This window comes from Balaenoptera physalus, assembly GCF_965194825.1.
Source record: "Balaenoptera physalus genome assembly, chromosome: 16".
Taxonomy (NCBI): Eukaryota; Metazoa; Chordata; class Mammalia; order Artiodactyla; family Balaenopteridae; genus Balaenoptera; species Balaenoptera physalus.
The window spans coordinates 44,798,360-44,816,500 of NC_138898.1; the positions used below are offsets into that span (position 1 = coordinate 44,798,360).

Below are 18,141 nucleotides of genomic sequence, written 5' to 3' on the forward strand. Positions count from 1 at the left end.
GGACAGTACTAAAATATTAAACGTTCATGTAAGCAGAGTGTCAGAAAGAGAGGAGAAAGAGTATAGTGCAGAAAAACAATTTTTAAACAAATAATGGCTGAGAACTTCCCAAATCTGGAGAAAGATAGAAACGTACAGATTCAAGAAGCCCGTTAAACACCAAACGGGTGAACTCTAAGATATCCACGCCAAGACACACTGTAAAGTCACCCTATGGGGATGCTGAGCTAAAAATGAAACTTAAAAAGGAGTGAGAGATCATGAAAAATAGATGTAATGATTCAAACAGGAGATGAAAGGGGTTTAAAGAGACTGACAAATGGTTGTCTCCTGCGCCAAAGTCTGGGGCAAGAATTTGTGGTTAGCCTTGGTCCTCAAACTGACATGTTCTGATACAGATGCATCAGAATCACCTGCAGGATTTATTTAAAAAAAAAACAAAAAACCAAAAACTAGATTGCTGGGCCCACCCATAGATTTTCTGATTTGGCGGGTCAAGGATAGGGCTTGGCAATTTGCATTTTTGAAAGTCCCCCAGGTAATGCTGACGTTGCTGACCTGAGGACACACTAAGAACCACTGGCCTTGGGTACAGTCTTTAAGAACAGTTAGGGCTCTGACACTCAGCAGTCTCTGCTGAATGAATCATCCATGCGCAAGTGACAGGTGTCAGCTTTGCAGGTCTCAAATTTGAGGAAGAAATCTAATGAGTGCTTAAGGGCAAGGGCAGGTAAGTTAAATGGGAAGTTAGACACCACTATCTGCTGGCTTTTTGTAAAATGTGAAAGGGCTCTTCTGTTCACTAGACATCTTGGCTAAACTGTTGGAAAATCTATTTCTGTTTCTAGTTCCACTAAAATTCTTTTTTTAATTTGTCACTGAACAACTCATAGCAGCCCTTCAGCAGATGAAAATTTTATCAAAGGCTCCTCAGCTCCACTCCCCGGACAATCACCTGTTCCCTCTAAGTGCTTGAATAGATGCAAATATATTTTGGCACTCAAGCACGACACATCCAAATGCACCTAAGTGTAAATTCCCCAGATGGAGTTTCTGCAGCACTTCTAACAGGAGAGATGAGCATTCAATGGCTCTGACAAACCAGCAAGACCAAAGGAGTCCACTGATTTTGAATTTCCTTAAAACATTAATTATATTTAGCAACTATCAGCTTTAAAATAACATATTAGAGTAAAAAGAAAAAATAATAATTAAAATAAGGGAGAATAGTTCATAGCAATTATAAGGCAAAGGTTGAAATACAGTTTTAATGATAACGCATTTGATTTTTTTACATTTCATATTAAATATATGAAAAAAAGAAAAATCTAGGGTTTGAGACTCTGCCAAAAACAGTTCAAGGCCTACAGACTAGACACCACGGTCAATGCATACTTTCTTCTCGGGGAAAGGACTCTTCTTTCTATGGAATCATTCTATGGCATCATGGGAGTTAGGGAAACTATGCTTCAGAGAACACACCCACTGAAAAACAAGGTTAGATGCAATGTTGCAAATCCTATGCACTGTTCCTGGAAGAACCCAAAAAAGAGGAGAAAAGCTTCAGGTGCCAGGCTTTAGACAACTTACATTATAGATGTCAGCACATTTATTTCTCACAGTATTAGCAAATGCTTTTCTTTTTAGTGACTTTACCAGATGAAAACATTCCTGTAATTTAAGGCAGAGGCAGTACTATTTATGCAGTCTGAAAGAAATTAAAGCAGTTAACTGATACAGGTAAAAAATTTCCCCTGCAGTGGTGACAATCTGCTAAACACAGATAAATCTCCTATTAGTTGACATTCACAAGTGATATATAAGTGACTTTTATAAGGAAGTGGTAATTACTACACGTGCTTTTTAATGGCACAGCCTAACTAACACATTTCCAAATGAACACTAATTTACTAATGAAAAGAGACATTTAAATACCAAGTAGCAGCAATATACTAGAGAAAGGCAGCGAAAAGAGAGGAAACTGCTGGTGAGCCAAGAATCCAGTCAAATATGGAGTTAACATGGTTAGATCATGTTATATTATAATATCTACATTCTCTGTTCTTGATACCTATACTCAAAAATGGTTTCATGGGTAAAAGCCAAGGCAGCTTTTGGAGTATGAACATGCTGCTGTTTTTTATCTTGTTTCCCTATTATTATTATAGGTTTTTTTTATTATGTTTTAATAAAGTGCATATACCTTTTTTTTTGGTTTAGTCTTTTTTTTTTTCTTTAAAAAATAAAATCTTACAGATACAGTTTAACATCTTCCTGTTTCCCTGCCTGATCAAGCCCTTCCCCACTTCTTCTCCAAAGGTTAACACTATTCTAAAGTAGGCATGTGTCCATATCATCCAGCAATCCCACTCCTGGGCATATACCCAGACAAAACCATAATTAAAAAAGATACATGCACCCCAATGTTCATAGCAGCACTATTTACAATAGCCAGGTCATGGAAACAACCTAAATGTCCACTGACAGATGAATGGATAAAGAAGATGTGGTATATATATACAACGGGATACTACTTAGCCATAAAAAGGAATGAAACAATGCCATTTGCAGCTACATGGATGGACCTAGAGAAAGACAAATACCATATGATATCACTTAATACGTGGAATCTAAAATATGACACAAATGACGATATCTACAAAAAAAAAGAAGACTCACAGAGATAGAGAACAGACTTGTGGTTGCCAAAGGGGAGGGAGGATGGGAAAGGGAAGGACTGGGGAGGATGGGATTAGCAGATGCAAACTATTACACATAGGATGGATAAACAACAAGGTCCAACTGTATAGCAAAGGGAACTATATTCAGTATCCTGTGATAAACCACAATGGAAAAGAATGTGAAAAAGAAAATATACATGTATAACTGAGTCACTTTGTTGTACAGCAGAAATTAAATACAACATTATAAATCAACTATACTTCCATAAATTTTTTTTTAAAGTAGGTATGTGTAAGTCCCATTCACATCTTTTTATTTTTGCTACATATTTTCGTAACCGCAAACAATATATCATATTGTCTGTGTTTAAAAAAAACTTGCTCCAGTTCTCATTTTAGTAATCCTCAAAAATCAAGACAATTTAAGTGGAGAATTCTAAGCCTTAATTTTTGAAGAACTGTACACGTTTTTCCCTTGATGGGATCTTCCAGTCTTAAAGTGTGTAGATTTAAAAAAAAAAAAAGTTCCCCTCTTGCTCCTCTCACATAATGCCTTGGAACACAGAGTCGGCTTACATTTCACTGCCCTATGACCTGCTATGACATTTATAAAATAAGTGCACTGTGTTTTAATGCTATAGCATTTTTCTGCCAATTTCATTGACAGTGACACTGAGAAAGCTGTTGAGCAGCACAGCAGAATTCCAGAGGAACTCGAGCCCATCCGGTCTGAAAGCCATGGCACCAGGGTAATGAAACAATTAAGAGCGCCCTGCAGGGAAAGATAATTCTGACAATTAACCTTGAGTGACAATTAGTACTACCACTTTCTTAGGACAAATCATATCTTCAATAGGAAGATCAAAAGTTCAGTTCCAGCCATCACTAATTTGAATAGGCATATTTTTCAAATGGACTTTAAAAGTTTAAGATAAAAAACCACTTAATAAAAATACCACTCAGGAGATACATTTATTATTTATCTACCATGCCTCAATCCACAGGAGAATTAGAGACAATCATCGCTACATAAGCAGATGGCAATGGAATGATAAGCAATTTCTCTGAACTAAATAAATAAGCTAATAATTTTTGAGGGGTGATGGAAGGATAACCCCAACATTAAATATTAAATTCTAGGAGGTTCCCATGTTAAACAATACATGCTCTAAAAGTTCCTTTTTCAGAATTTAGTTTGGACTCATTTTCTCACAAGAACATTACACATAACAGCTTCCAGGCAAATCCACAAGAGACTAACCCATAACATGGCAGGAGCAATGGTCACTGGAAACCACCTGACAGCCTTCTCAGCATCCAGTGGCCAAGACTGTGGGTGGTGTAAGTTCCAGAAGCTCCAGAGAAACACGGCTGGAGCAGGGAATGCACAGGGAGGAAACAGTGTGATGGCCGGACAACAGAGCCAGGTAGATCCAGCAGCTGATACTGACATTTGTGGGCTATTTGTGATTCAAGCACTGTTTATGCTAAAGAATGTCCCCAAATTAACCCCAACTGTAACTTCCTCTCTAACTTCCTGTGAGTGATTCCACAAACACACCAGGCTGCTCTGGGGTATTTGGAAGAACAATGCACAAGACTCAGAAGTCCTGGATTCCAGACACTGAATTCTTTGGGCATCACTTTCCCATACGGTTTTAAATCAACTTCCTCAAAGGTCCTTTGTGCTCGAAATAATCAAAACAGATTATTACAGAATATATATACAAAAGAAAGGGTTTTTTCCTTTCCATTTTTGAACAGTTAATGTATATAACTATGTTCAGAATTTTGTATACATGAATAAACACAATTCAACAAGCACATAAATTAAAAGTCTTCAAAGTTTTATTGGAGGAAATAGATGAAAATTCAAATATGAGAAGAGGCATACTGAATAAATATAAGTTCCAAGATGGAAATTTTTTTTAATGTGAAGACATCAAATGAAATTAGAATCTAACTTCTCAAAGAATATTTTAGCACAACAAAATGATTCTAAAATTTCTTTGAAAAAAATTAATAGGCATGAAAAGCAAAAACCCACTCAGAGAAGAACAAAAATTAAAGCATATTATAACACAACAAGCATTAAAACTGTGTGATATAGGCACAAAAGTAGAAATACAGAGTACTGGAACAAACTAGAAAGCCAAGAAACAAATACAGTACTTTGTGTGACTTTCTTATTTTTTTGGTAAAGTAAGTTTCTTCAAAAGGGAGGTGATGGGAAGGTTATGATAATGGTATACCAATGTGGGAGAAAATTAATTAAATCTATACTTTATATACCAGTGAACCCCAGATGTATTAAATATTTCAAAATGAATTCGAGTTCTACTCATGCATTAATGATGATATTGAAAACCAGTAAAAGCCGCTTATAAAATCTTGTAGCAATAAACAGTCATCATCACAAGGTCACCTCCCTCTGACCTAACTGAGGGAGACACAGCCAGTACAGAGATCTCTGCTAGACAAGGAGACACATCTCTCACCTCTCATCATGACCCCTGCAACACCCCTGCTGCCTGAAGAAACAGCAGCAGGGCCCCCACCTGAGGCGCTAAGAGAGGACAGACAGGTGGTCTGGCTGTGGTCCAGATCCAGTTACATAATTCACTTGTGGGGTCATCTGTCAACTGTCTACCCTCCAATTACACCTGTTGTTCACACAAAGGCCTGTGTGTTCCCAGGCAGGGACCGCCACTGAAGAGCCTTACATAGTGACCTCTTGTCTGCCAATCAATTATGGTGACTTTCTGGGCTCAGGGCAGAGACAGTGTCTCATCATGATCAATATTGCTGCCTGGAAAGAATCAGATTCTCCATCCATTATTGCCAGGGCCATTGTCCTGGTTGCAAAAAAGCAGGTATGTTGCTTTGTTAATGGTCACTGGGTGCTCACTGTGTCCTTTTTTGGGCTGGTCACCTGCTACTGCTGACCTCTGACCTTTCTGGCCAGCTCCAGGGCACCAGATGTCTCCCAAGCTCAACTAACCTTGAAACTGAAAAATACTAAGAGTGAAAAACTCATGGAGAGATCAATGCATGGGTGGATGGGAGGATGGTTTGGAGATGGTACATGGGTGGGTGCTCCATCAGTTGCTTGTAGAATGTCTCTGATGGACGCTATGCACCTCCTATGAAAGCATGATCACCCTGGTCCATGCTGCTGTCCTTCATTTCTGAGATAACTCCTTGCAACTGATTTCTGGTATCACTTCACTAACACCAATAAACTACATCCTTTCCAGTCCCCATCTGTCCGATCCCACGTCACAGCAGATACAACATTATAGTATGTAAGCATGAAAAACTGTAATTATGAAAACTATGTATAATATACCAAAAAGGGCTTAAGAGATAATGTCAACTTCTTTCTTTCCTTCCTTCTTGCATAGCTCAGTACAAAAGCCATTAGACAAGGCTGGGCAAGGTAAGCATCAGGGTAGGAGTGGCAGGAAGTTTTGGCATGAGGTGAGGAAGGTGTCTGCGCTAGGAAAAGGGTGAAGGGAGATGTGGCCCAGCATGGGGCGTCACAGCCTGAGCAGGAAGAGGAGGGTCCCAAAATGAGGAGGGGGCAGAAGTGACAGGATAGTGGCTACATAACGGGAGTCAAGTTCATCATTGTCAGAAAAGGGGCTACAAATAAGAAAAGGGAGAAAACTAGAAAGAACTCTATGGTACTGGACTGGAATTAGAGGTATTGGTGTGAACTCCTGGTTAGCAATAAAGACACTGAAATACAGATATTTTAACATACTAATATAAACAGATACAGAACTATAGTTGTAAATGTTGTATACACACACATTTTCCCTAACATTGTTGACTGACAGGATCTGTGAGCAAGCAACACTTCAATAGCAATGAGCACACCTAGTGCCCAGATGTTGGTTTCTAAATCCCATTCACTAAAAGGAAGTAGGGCTCCTTGGAGAGCTGGCTGATTCGAGAAAAGTAAAAGATGAGCCTGGAATACCTTGTTCTGTCAGAAAGTAAGGAATTAATCACACACAATATAGACAAACCAAAAGAACACAAACACCCACTGGCCAAATCTGGGACAATTTGGGTATCAAAATAAGCAATCATAGAAATAGATAAAAACCTATAAAATAGCAAGACATGTGGCCCTGTTGATTTAGATAAATAAATGAATACATGGCAAGAAGAGAAAGCTCTTTCTTATAGTTAAAAAGCCAACTGGAACTTCCCTGGTGGTCCAGTGGTTGAGAATCCACCTTCCATACAGGGGATGCGGGTTTGATCCCTGGTTGGGGAACTAAGATTGCACATGCCGCGGGGCAACTAAGCCCGCACACTCTGGAGCCAGCACACCACAACTAGAGAGAAATCCGTGCTGTGCAACTAAGATCCCGCGTGCCGCAACTAAGACCTGACGCAGCCTAATAAATGAATAAATAAATATTTTTTTAAATAAATAAAAAGCCAACTAATAGGTGTAGAAGGAAGAAAATCACCACGTGGCAGCCACTGGAATAATAATTAAATAAGACCTCCCTCCCCACAAAAAAACATCCAGTGGATTCTAAAACCAGTGGGTTAAAGTATGGCAAAGAATAGGATATTTATGATCCTGAGGTACCTTCCCAATAGCCTTATTAATAACAAAGGGTGAAAAGATTAACTTGACAGTGAAAAAACCTAGCACACTGCTTCTTAATTAAATGATCAAAGTGAGCATCCTCAGTAATGGGACAAATAGAAACCATGTAATGAAACATGAGAAAAATGCAGCATCATTTCTCAGACATTTGTGTCAAAAAGTGACATTATTCTAAACATGAGGAAGCATCAGATAAATTCTAAATTTCGTACAAGAATGTAGAAGGACATTCCACAGCATATCTGACCTGCAGTTTTCAAAACTGCCAAAGTCATAAAAGTCAAGGAAAGACCAAGGGACATTTCCAGACTGAAGGAGACTAGGGAGACATGGTAACCAAATACAACACAATGCTGGACTGAATAATGGACACTGTTGGGACAAACGGCCAAACCTGAAGAGGGTCTGAAATCACGTGGTAGGAATACATCTATTACTTTCTTAATTTGGATGGTTGCACTGTAATTATGCAGGAGAATGCCACTGTTCAAAGGAAATAGACACTGAAGTATTCAGGGGTGCTGGAGCATCATGTTAGCAATTTACTCTCAAATATCCTGAAATGAAAAAGTTCTTGAAGGGCAGACAGGAGAAACAAGAAGAACCACAATCCTGCAGCCTGTGGAACGAAAACCACATTCACAGAGAGATAAACAGAATGAAAAGACAGAGGACTATGTACCTGATGAAGGAACAAGATAAAATCCCAGAGAAACAACTAAATAAAGTGGAGATAGGCAAACTTCCAGAAAAAGAATTCAGAATAATGATAGTGAAGATGATCCAGGACCTCGGAAAAAGAATGGAGGCAAAGATCGAGAAGATGCAAAAAATGTTTAACAAAGACATAGAAGAATTAAAGAACAAACACCTAGAAGAATTAAAGAACAAACAAACAGACATGAACAATACAAAAACTGAAATGAAAACTACACCAGAAGGAATCAATAGCAGAATAACTGAGACAGAAGAACGGATAAATGACCTGGAAGAGGGAATGGTGGAATTCACTGCTGTGGAACAGAATAAAGAAAAAAGAATGAAAAGAAATGAAGACAGCCTAAGAGACCTCTGAGACAACCTTAAACGCAACAACATTCGCATCATAGGGGTCCCAGAAGGAGAAGAGAGAGAGAAAGGACCAGAGAAAATATGTCAAGAGATTATAGTTGAAAACTTCCTTAACATGGGAAAGGAAATAGCCACCCAAGTCCAAGAAGCGCAGAGAGTCCCAGGCAGGTTAAACCCAAGGAGAAACACGCCGAGACACAGTCATCAAATTCACAAAAATTGAAGACAAAGAAAAATTACTGAAAGCAACAAAGGAAAAACGACAAATCAGATAGAAGGGAACTCCCATAAGATTAACAGCTGATTTCTCAGCAGAAACTCAACAAGCCAGAAGGGTGTGGCACGATATATTTAAAGTGAGGAAAGGGAAGAACCTACAACCAAGATTACTCTACCTGGCAAGGATCTCATTCAGATTCGATGGAGAAATCAAAAGCTTTACACACAAGCAAAAGTTAAGAGAATTCAGCACCACCAAACCAGCTCTACAACAAATGTTTGAGGAACGTCTCTAAGTGGGAAACATAAGAGAAGAAAAGGACCTACAAAAACAAACCCAAAACAATAAAGAAAATGGTAATATGAATGTACATATCTATAATCACCTTAAATGTGAATGGATTAAATGCTCCAACTAAAAGACACATGCTCACTGAATGGATACAAAAACAAGACCCATATATATGCTGTCTACAAGAGACCCACTTCAGACCTGGAGACACATACAGACTGAAAGTGAGGGGATGGAAAAAGATCTTCCATGCAAATGGAAATCAAAAGAAAGCTGGAGCAGCAATTCTCATATCAGACAAAATAGACTTTAAAATAAAGAACGTTACAATAGACAAGGAAGGACACTACATAATGATCAAGGGATCATTCCAAGAAGAAGACATAACAATTATAAATATATATGCACTCAACAAAGGAGCACCTCAATACATAAGGCAAATGCTAACAGCTATAAAAGAGGAAATTGACAGTAACACACTAATACTGGGGGACTTTAACACCTCACTTACACCAATGGACAGATCATCCAGACAGAAAATTAATACGAAAACGCAAGCTTTAAATGACACAGTAGACCAGATAGATCTAATTGATATTTATAGGACATTCCATTCAAAAACAGCAGATTACACTTTCTTCTCAAATGCACACGAAACATTCTCCAGGAAAGATCACAGCTTGGGTCACAAATCAAGTCTCGGTAAATTTAAGAAAACTGAAATCATATCAACCATCTTTTCTGACCACAACACTATGAGATTAGAAATCAATTACAGGGAAAAAACCGTAAAAAACACAAACACATGGAGGCTAAACAATACGTTACTAAACAACCAAGAGATGACTGAAGAAATCAAAGAGGAAATCAAAAAATACCTAGAGACATATGACAATGAAAACACGACAATCCAAAACCTACGGGATGCAGCAAAAGCAGCTCTAAGAGGGAAGTTTATAGCTATACAAGCCTACCTCAAGAAACAAGAAAAATCTCAAATAAACAACTAAACTTACACCTAAAGGAACTAGAGAAAGAACAAACAAAACCCCAAATTAGTAGAAGGAAAGAAATCATGAAGATCAGAGCAGAAATAAATGAAACAAAACCAAAGAAAACAACAGCAAAGATCAATAAAACTAAAAGCTGGTTCTTTGAGAAGATCAACAAAATCGATAAACCTTTAGCCAGACTCATCAAGAAAAAGAGGGAGAGGACTCAAGTCAATAAAAGTAGAAATGAGAAAGGAGATGTTACAGAGGACACTGAAGAAATACAAAGCATCATAAGAGACTACTACAAGCAACTCTCTTCCAATAAAATGGACAACCTGGAAGAAATGGACAAATTCTTAGGAAGGTACAACCTTCCAAGACTGAACCAGGAAGAAGTAGAAAATATGAACAGACCAATCACAAGTAATGAAATTGAAACTGTGATTAAAAATCTTCCAACAAACAAAAGTCCAGGACCAGATGGCTTCACAGGTGCATTCTAGCAAACAATTAGAGAAGAGCTAACACCCATCCTTCTCAAACTCTTCCAAAAATTGCAGAGGAAGGAACACTCCCAAACATATTCTACAAGGCAGGCCAACATCACCCTGATACCAAAACCAGACAAACATACTACAAAAACACAGAATAACAGACCAATATCACTGATGAATACCGATGCAAAAATCCTCAACAAAATACTAGTAAACAGAATACAACAACACATTAAAAGGATCATACACCATGGTCAGGTGGTATTTATCTCAGCAATGCAAGGATTCTTCAACATATGCAAATCAATCAACGGGACACACCATATTAACAAATTGAAGAATAAGAGACATATGATCATCTCAATAGATGCAGAAAAAGCTTTTGACAAAACTCAACACCCATTTATGATAAAAACTCTCCAGAAAGTGGGCATAGAGGGAACCTACCTCAACACAATAAAGGCCATATATCACAAACCCACAGCAAACATCATTCTCAATGGTGAAAGACTGAAAGCATTTCCTCTAAGATCAGGAACAAGACAAGGATGTCCACTCTCGCCACTCTTATTCAACATAGTTTTGGAAGTCCTAGCTACGGCAATCAGAGAAGTAAAAGAAATAAAAGGAATACAAATTGGAAAAGAAGAAGTAAAACTGTTACTGTTTGCAGATGACATGATACTATACATAGAGAATCCTAAAGATGTCACCAGAAAACTACTAGAGCTAATCAATGAATCTGGTGAAGTTGCAGGATACAAAATTAATGCACAGAAATCTCTTGCATTCCTATACACTAACAATGAAAGATTAGAAAGAGGAATTAGGGGAAAATCCCATTCACCACTGCAACAAAAAGAATAAAATACCTAGGAATAAACCTACCTAAGGAGGTAAAAGAGCTGTACTCAGAAAACTATAAGACACTGATGAAAGAAATCAAAGATGACACAAACAGATGGAGAGATATACCATGTTCTTGGATTGGAAGAATCAATACTGTGAAAATGACTATACTACCCAAAGCAATCTACAGAGTCAATGCAATCTCTATCAAATTACCAATGGCATTTTTGACAAAAGTAGAACAAAAAGTCTTAAAATTTGTATGGAGAAACAAAAGACCCCGAATAGCCAAAGCAATCTTGAGGGGAAAAAACGGAGCTGAAGGAATCAGACTCCCTGACTTCAGACTATACTACAAAGCTACAGTAATCAAGACAATATGGTACTGGCACAAAAATAGAAATATAGATCAATGGAACAGGAGAGAAAGCCCGGAGATAAGCCCACACACATATGGTCAACTAATCTATGACAAAGGATGCAAGGATATACAATGGAGAAAAGACAGCCTCTTCAAATAGTGGTGCTGGGAAAACTGGACAGCTACATGTAAACAAATGAAATTAGAACACTCCCTAACACCATACACAAAAATAAACTCAAAATGGATTCAAGACCTAAATGTAAGACTGGACACCATAAAACTCTAAGAGGAAAACATAGGAAGAACACTCTTTGACATAAATCACAGCAAGATCTTTTTTGACACACCTCCTAGAGGAATGGAAATAAAAACAAAAATAAACAAATGGGACCTAATGAAACTTAAAAGCTTTTGCACAGCAAAGGAAACCATAAACAAGATGAAAAGACAACCCTCAGAATGGGAGAAAATATTTGCAAAGGAATCAACGGACAAAGGATTAATCTCCAAAATATATAAACAGCTCATTCAGCTCAATATTAAAGAAACAAACACCCCAATCCAAAAATGGGCAGAAGACCTAAATAGACATTTCTCCAAAGAAGACATACAGACGGCCACGAAGCACATGAAAAGATGCTCAACATCACTAATTATTAGAGAAATGCAAATCAAAACTACAATGAGGTATCACCTCACACCAGTTAGAATGGGCATCATCAGAAAATCTACAAACAACAAATGCTGGAGAGGGTGTGGAGAAAAGGGAAACCTCTTGCACTGTTGGTGGGAATGTAAATTGATACAGCCACTATGGAGAACAATATGGAGGTTCCTTAAAAAACTAAAAATAGAATTACCGTATGACCCAGCAATCCCACTACTGGGCATATACCCAGAGAAAACCGTAATTCAAAAAGACACATGCACCTGAATGTTCATTGCAGCACTATTTACAATAGCCAGGTCATGGAAGCAACCTAAATGCCCATCGACAGACGAATGGATAAAGAAGATGTGGCACATATATACAATGGAATATTACTCAGCCATAAAAAGGAACGAAATTGAGTCATTTGTTGAGATGTGGATGGATCTAGAGACTGTCATACAGAGTGAAGTAAGTCAGAAATAGAAAAACAAATATCGTATATTAATGCATGTATGTGGAACCTAGAAAAATGGTACAGATGAGCCAGTTTGCAGGGCAGAAGTTGAGACACAGATGTAGAGAATGGACATATGGACACCAAGGGGGGAAAACTGTGGTGAGGTGGGGATGGTGGTGTGCTGAATTGGGCGATTGGGATTGACATGTATACACTGATGGGTATAAAATTGATGCCTAATAAGAACCTGCAGTATAAAAAAACAAACAAAACAACTAATACTAAACTTTCATTGGGTTATTTGTATGGAAATATGTTAATATAAATGTTTCAGACATTACATGAAATTTCTAAAAATCTTATATTTGTATTTGTATGGAAATATGTTAATATAAATGTTTCAGACATTACATGAAATTTCTAAAAATCTTGTATTTGTATTTGTATGGAAATATGTTAATATAAATGTTTCAGACATTACATGAAATTTCTAAAAATCTTGTATTTGTATTTGTATGGAAATATGTTAATATAAATGTTTCAGACATTACATAAAATTTCTAAAAATCTTATATGTTCTGGTATAATGTTATAAGTAATAATCCTAGTTATTACTTTAAAATGTATATCTCAGAAATAACTAATTTTCTTGTCAACTGCATTATTATGAACTTTCATCAAATCTTTAACCGTGGTCATTTTTAAGTCTTTTGTCATTTACAGACAGTTCTGGGTGTACTCTGATGATTTTGCAAATATGTTCCTATAAAAGGGTTTCAAAAAAAAAAAAAAAAAACAAAGGAAACTATAAATAAGATGAAAAGGCAACCCTCAGAATAGGAGAAAATATTTGCAAACAAATCAATGGACAAAGGATTCATCTCCAAAATATATAAACAGCTCATAAAGCTCAATATTAAAATAACAAAGAACCAAATCAAAAAATGGGCAGAAGACCTAAATAGACATTTCTCCAAAGAAGACATACAGATGGCCAAGAGGCACATGAAAAGCTGCTCAACATCACTAACCGTTAGACAAATGCAAATCAAAACTACAATGAGGTATCACCTCACACCAGTCAGAATGGCCATCAACAAAAAATCTACAAGCAATAAATGCTGGAGAGGGTGCAGAGAAAAGGGAACCCTCTTGCACTGTTGGTGGGAATGGAAATTGATACAGTCACTATGGAGAACAGTATGGAGGTTCCTTAAAAAACTAAAAATAGAACTACCATATGACCCAGCAATCCCACTACTGGGCATATACCCAGAGAAAACCATAATTCAAAAAGACACATGCACCCAAATGTTCATTGCAGCACTATTTACAATAGCCAGGTCATGGAAGCAACCTAAATGCCCATCAACAGACGAATGGATAAAGAAGATGTGGCACATATATACAATGGAATATTACTCAGCCATAAAAAGGAACGAAATTGAGTCATTTGTTGAGACGTGGATGGATCTAGAGACTGTCATACAGAGTGAAGTAAGTCAGAAAGAGAAAAACAAATATCATATATTAACGCATATATGTGGAATCGAGAAAAATGGTACAGATGAACCGGTTTGCAAGGGAGAAATAGGGACACAGATGTAGAGAACAAACGTATGGACACCAATGGGGGAAAGCAGGGGGGAGAGTGGTGGTGGTGGGACGAACTGGGAGATTGGGATTGACAATATATATACTAATATGTATAAAATAGATGACTAATAAGAACCTGCTGTATGAAAAAAAGAAAGAAAAAGTTCTTGGGCTTCCCATGGCTCAGTGGTTAAGAATCCGCCTGCCAATGCAGGGGACATGGGTTCGAGCCCTGATCCAGGTAGATCCCACATGCCGCGGAGCAACTATGTCTGTGCCCCACAACTACTGAACCCATGCTGTAGAACCCACAAGCCACAACTACTGAGCCTGCGTGCCACAACTACTGGAGCCCATACACTCTAGGGCCCGTGGTCCACAACAAGAGAAGCCACCGCAATGAGAAGCCCGCACACCGCGACGAAGAGTAGAGAAAGCCCACACCGGCAGCAACAAAGACCCAACACAGCCATAAATAAATAAATGAATAAATGAATGAATGAATGAATTTTTTTAAAGTTCATGCAAATATTCCATAATACTGAAATTATTTCAAAAGAAAAAAAAGATATGACACCAGATCCTGTATGTATAACTATTTATAAAAAGAATGTAAATAAGGTAATAAAATTATTAAAAGAAGCCACTGTGTTAAGGTTTTGCATCTGAAGAGCACATTTTGAACTTCACAAATTCATTTAAAGTCTTATTTCCGTAACAGCAGTAACTTTTAAGTCAATATATAGATGTTTAATTCAACAAGACAACGGGCATTTTATAAAGAAGTTCTCCAGGGCTTCCCTGGTGGCGCAGTGGTTAAGAATCCGCCTGCCAATGCAAGGGACACGGGTTTGAGCCCTGGTCCAGGAAGATCCCACATGCCGCGGAGCAACTAAGCCCGTGTGCCACAACTACTGAGCCTGCGCTCTAGAGCCCGCGAGCCACAACTACTGAGCCTGCGTGCCACAACTACTGAAGCCCGTGCACCTAGAGCCCGTGCTCCGCAACAAGAGAAGCCACCACAATGAGAAGCCCGCGCAGTGCAACGAAGAGTAGCCCCCACTCGCCGCAACTAGAGAGAAGCCCACACAGCAACGAAGACCCAACGCAGCCAAAAATAAAAAATTAATTAATTAATTTAAAAAAAGAAAAAGAAGTTCTCCAGCAAAAGAGAAAACAGCCTAATGAAGCAAACAGTCTTCATCCTTTTTACACCTAAAGTGTAATTAATTCTAAGATGCACGTGTTCCCCCATTACCTAATCAACCTGTTTTCCAGAAATGACACATACAAAGAATTCAGAACCAAAAGCCAATACCTTGATTGAGGTGCGTGGCCTCCATGATCTGAACACCATTCACAGAGCACTGGGACCCACTCAGGGGAATCAGTGTCACCGTCCCCCCGACATTTTCAAAGATGCAGTGCTCACTCTCCAAGTCGAGGCCGTGAAGAACTAAGATGGGAAAACAGAGGAAGAAAAGATTTCCTTTGGTATCTAGTGCAATGATTCCCAACTTTCATTTATTTTCTCATATTGAATATTCTTTCTTTTCCATACAAAACTGAGAGGTGAACATTTATGTTTAGTGAGAAAACTGAACTTCAGGAGTTCCTGGCATCAACTGACAGAACCATCCCTTGATTGTTACTCGGGGGGTCTGGACATCCCCCGTATAAGGGAGTAAGTTCTGGCACGTTCATTTATTTCATCTTCGGGGAGAAAACAGTTGAGTAACTTGTCTTAACTGAATACCACTGAGTCACTCCTGCTTCAGTCTAAATAACTTTCCTCCTCCAGTTACCCAAAGGTCACAATAAAATGGAAGAGAAGAAAAGGGCCCCATGGTTCAAGGATTTACTGTGACCTCCACGCTTACCGCCACTGCGTTCCAGGAGCACAAACCAAAGGTAAAAGGTGAACACGGCATGGCATGGATCTTGGGAGGCCCGAGGAAGTCTCCAAAAGTCCTGAGATGACCCAGCCACAGCCTGTGCCGATTCTGAGAGAACCTGACCTCCACAGATCTCTCAGAGCATGTGGCTGCTAAGGGCTACCGACTCCCATCCGACCACCCTGAGCTGCTCGTGTGTGATGAGTGGCCAGGCATGGACATGAATGCCAGTCACACAAACCTACGTGATTTCAGGCACAGTTCTTGGCCAGCTTCTCAGAAGCACAAGCCAAACGGCTCCCACTCCTCTCCACAGAACTGCACTACTGAACTTTTCTGTTCACAGAAAACATGTATTCTTAGCCCTTACCACATTTATAACAAACCCAAAGGTCACATGTATTGATAATTTAATGGTGAGAGGAAGAGGCCTGACACCTAGTTCCACCCAAAAACAGCTGAATCCAAGGACTTCCAGGAATTGGTTTCCAGCTCTCCCAGATTCATGATAAATAGTAAATACACATAGGAAATGGGAGCCTAGGCTTGATTAATAGCTTACACTTGGCATGAAAGCAAGCTCATCGCCAGCAATTCTAAAACCAGCTGAGAAGATATAATTCTTCCCCTGTCAATCCCCACCTTGCCACACACACACGCACACGCACTCTACCACCGCCACATGCATCCCCTAAGTTATGCTACAATATAAAGCCTGGCAAGACCTCACCTGGGTACCTCACAAAGACTTTGGGGAAAGCCAGAAGTCTGTGTGTGTGGATGCTGTGTACGTGTGTATCCTACTTTCTGTCCTCATCTTTGCACAGGTAAGTGTCGACTGGGAAGGATTTCCCATCAAAGGGTCTTATATCTTTTATCTGTACCTGTTAGCATATTTCCACTGTGACAAGAGTAAAGTGATTTAACTAACAGCACACTTGAAAGGCGTGACCTTTCAAGGATAGAAGGCATGCATGGTGGGGGAAAGGATTCACAGTTCCATTTTATTCACTAAACTAACTGTTCTGTGTTAGTCATTTGAGCTGAGTTCAAAATTACAGAAATACACGTTCTGATCAATATTCTATTTGAAACATTTTCTTTTTTATAATTACTTCAATGTCAGTCATTCAAAAGAAATTCATTAAATGATTTTTAAAAAATCATTGGAGGACTTCCCTGGTGGCGCAGTGGTTAAGACTCCGCCCGCCAACGCAGGGGACACGGGTAAGAGCCCTGGGCCGGGAAGATCCCACATGCCACGGAGCAACTAAGCCCACGCACCACAATTACTGAGGCTGCGTTCTAGAGCCCGTGAGCCACAACTACTGAAGCCTGCGCACCTAGAGCCCACGCACCACAACAAAGAGTAGCCCCCGCTCGCCGCAACTAGAGAAAGCCCGCGCGCAGCAACGAAGACCCAACACAGCCAAAAATAAATAAATAATAATTGCGAAGAGGAAATGGATAAAGATCCTCACCAATATCTTGTTCTGTTGAAGCATCTTCTCTACCAACGTATGTCTGACCTTCCTAGGGAGAAAAGTCAAGCAAAATTTATTAATAAGAACATGAGGAATGATCTGTTTCTCCCTCTTCCATTGAAGCCCAAGCAACCTGGTGACGGATGGGCGAGCTCTGTCCCGGGCAGGCCACAGCCTCAGTGCGACTGGAGTTCACTGAGGCTCTGTAACAACAGCCTGTGGTGTCCGAAAAAGGACAGGACTCCTGAGGCTCAGGGCTCGACAAGGGTTGGGCTCCCGTTTTGCCATCAATAACCTGCCTGTGACAGCAATCTCACTGATGTTCCCAATCCTTTCTGACCAAGTCTCTCCTCTAGTGGCCAGGGGTTTCTTTGTATCTGAAGATATGGCTTAGGATATATCTAAAGGAATTGAAAGCAAGCATTCAAACAGATACTTGTGTGCTGATGTGTAGAGCAG

General features: G+C 39.1%; 1 protein-coding gene across 8 annotated transcripts in view; it reads right to left on the reverse strand.

Moving 5' to 3' along the window:
- The window catches only part of KIF16B (kinesin family member 16B), a 291,300-nt gene that overhangs the window by 140,058 nt on the left and 133,101 nt on the right, over nucleotides 1-18,141 (reverse strand). For 7 of the 8 annotated variants that reach the window (XM_082428585.1, XM_082428582.1, XM_082428586.1 and 4 more), the window contains exons 14-15: nucleotides 17,680-17,731; nucleotides 15,622-15,759 (exon numbers count right to left, since the gene is read on the reverse strand). In XM_082428585.1, the coding sequence (XP_082284711.1) occupies nucleotides 15,622-15,759; nucleotides 17,680-17,731 (190 nt within the window). The remainder of the gene's footprint in view (nucleotides 1-15,621; nucleotides 15,760-17,679; nucleotides 17,732-18,141) is intronic. The other variant, XM_082428587.1, reaches the window with a different exon arrangement.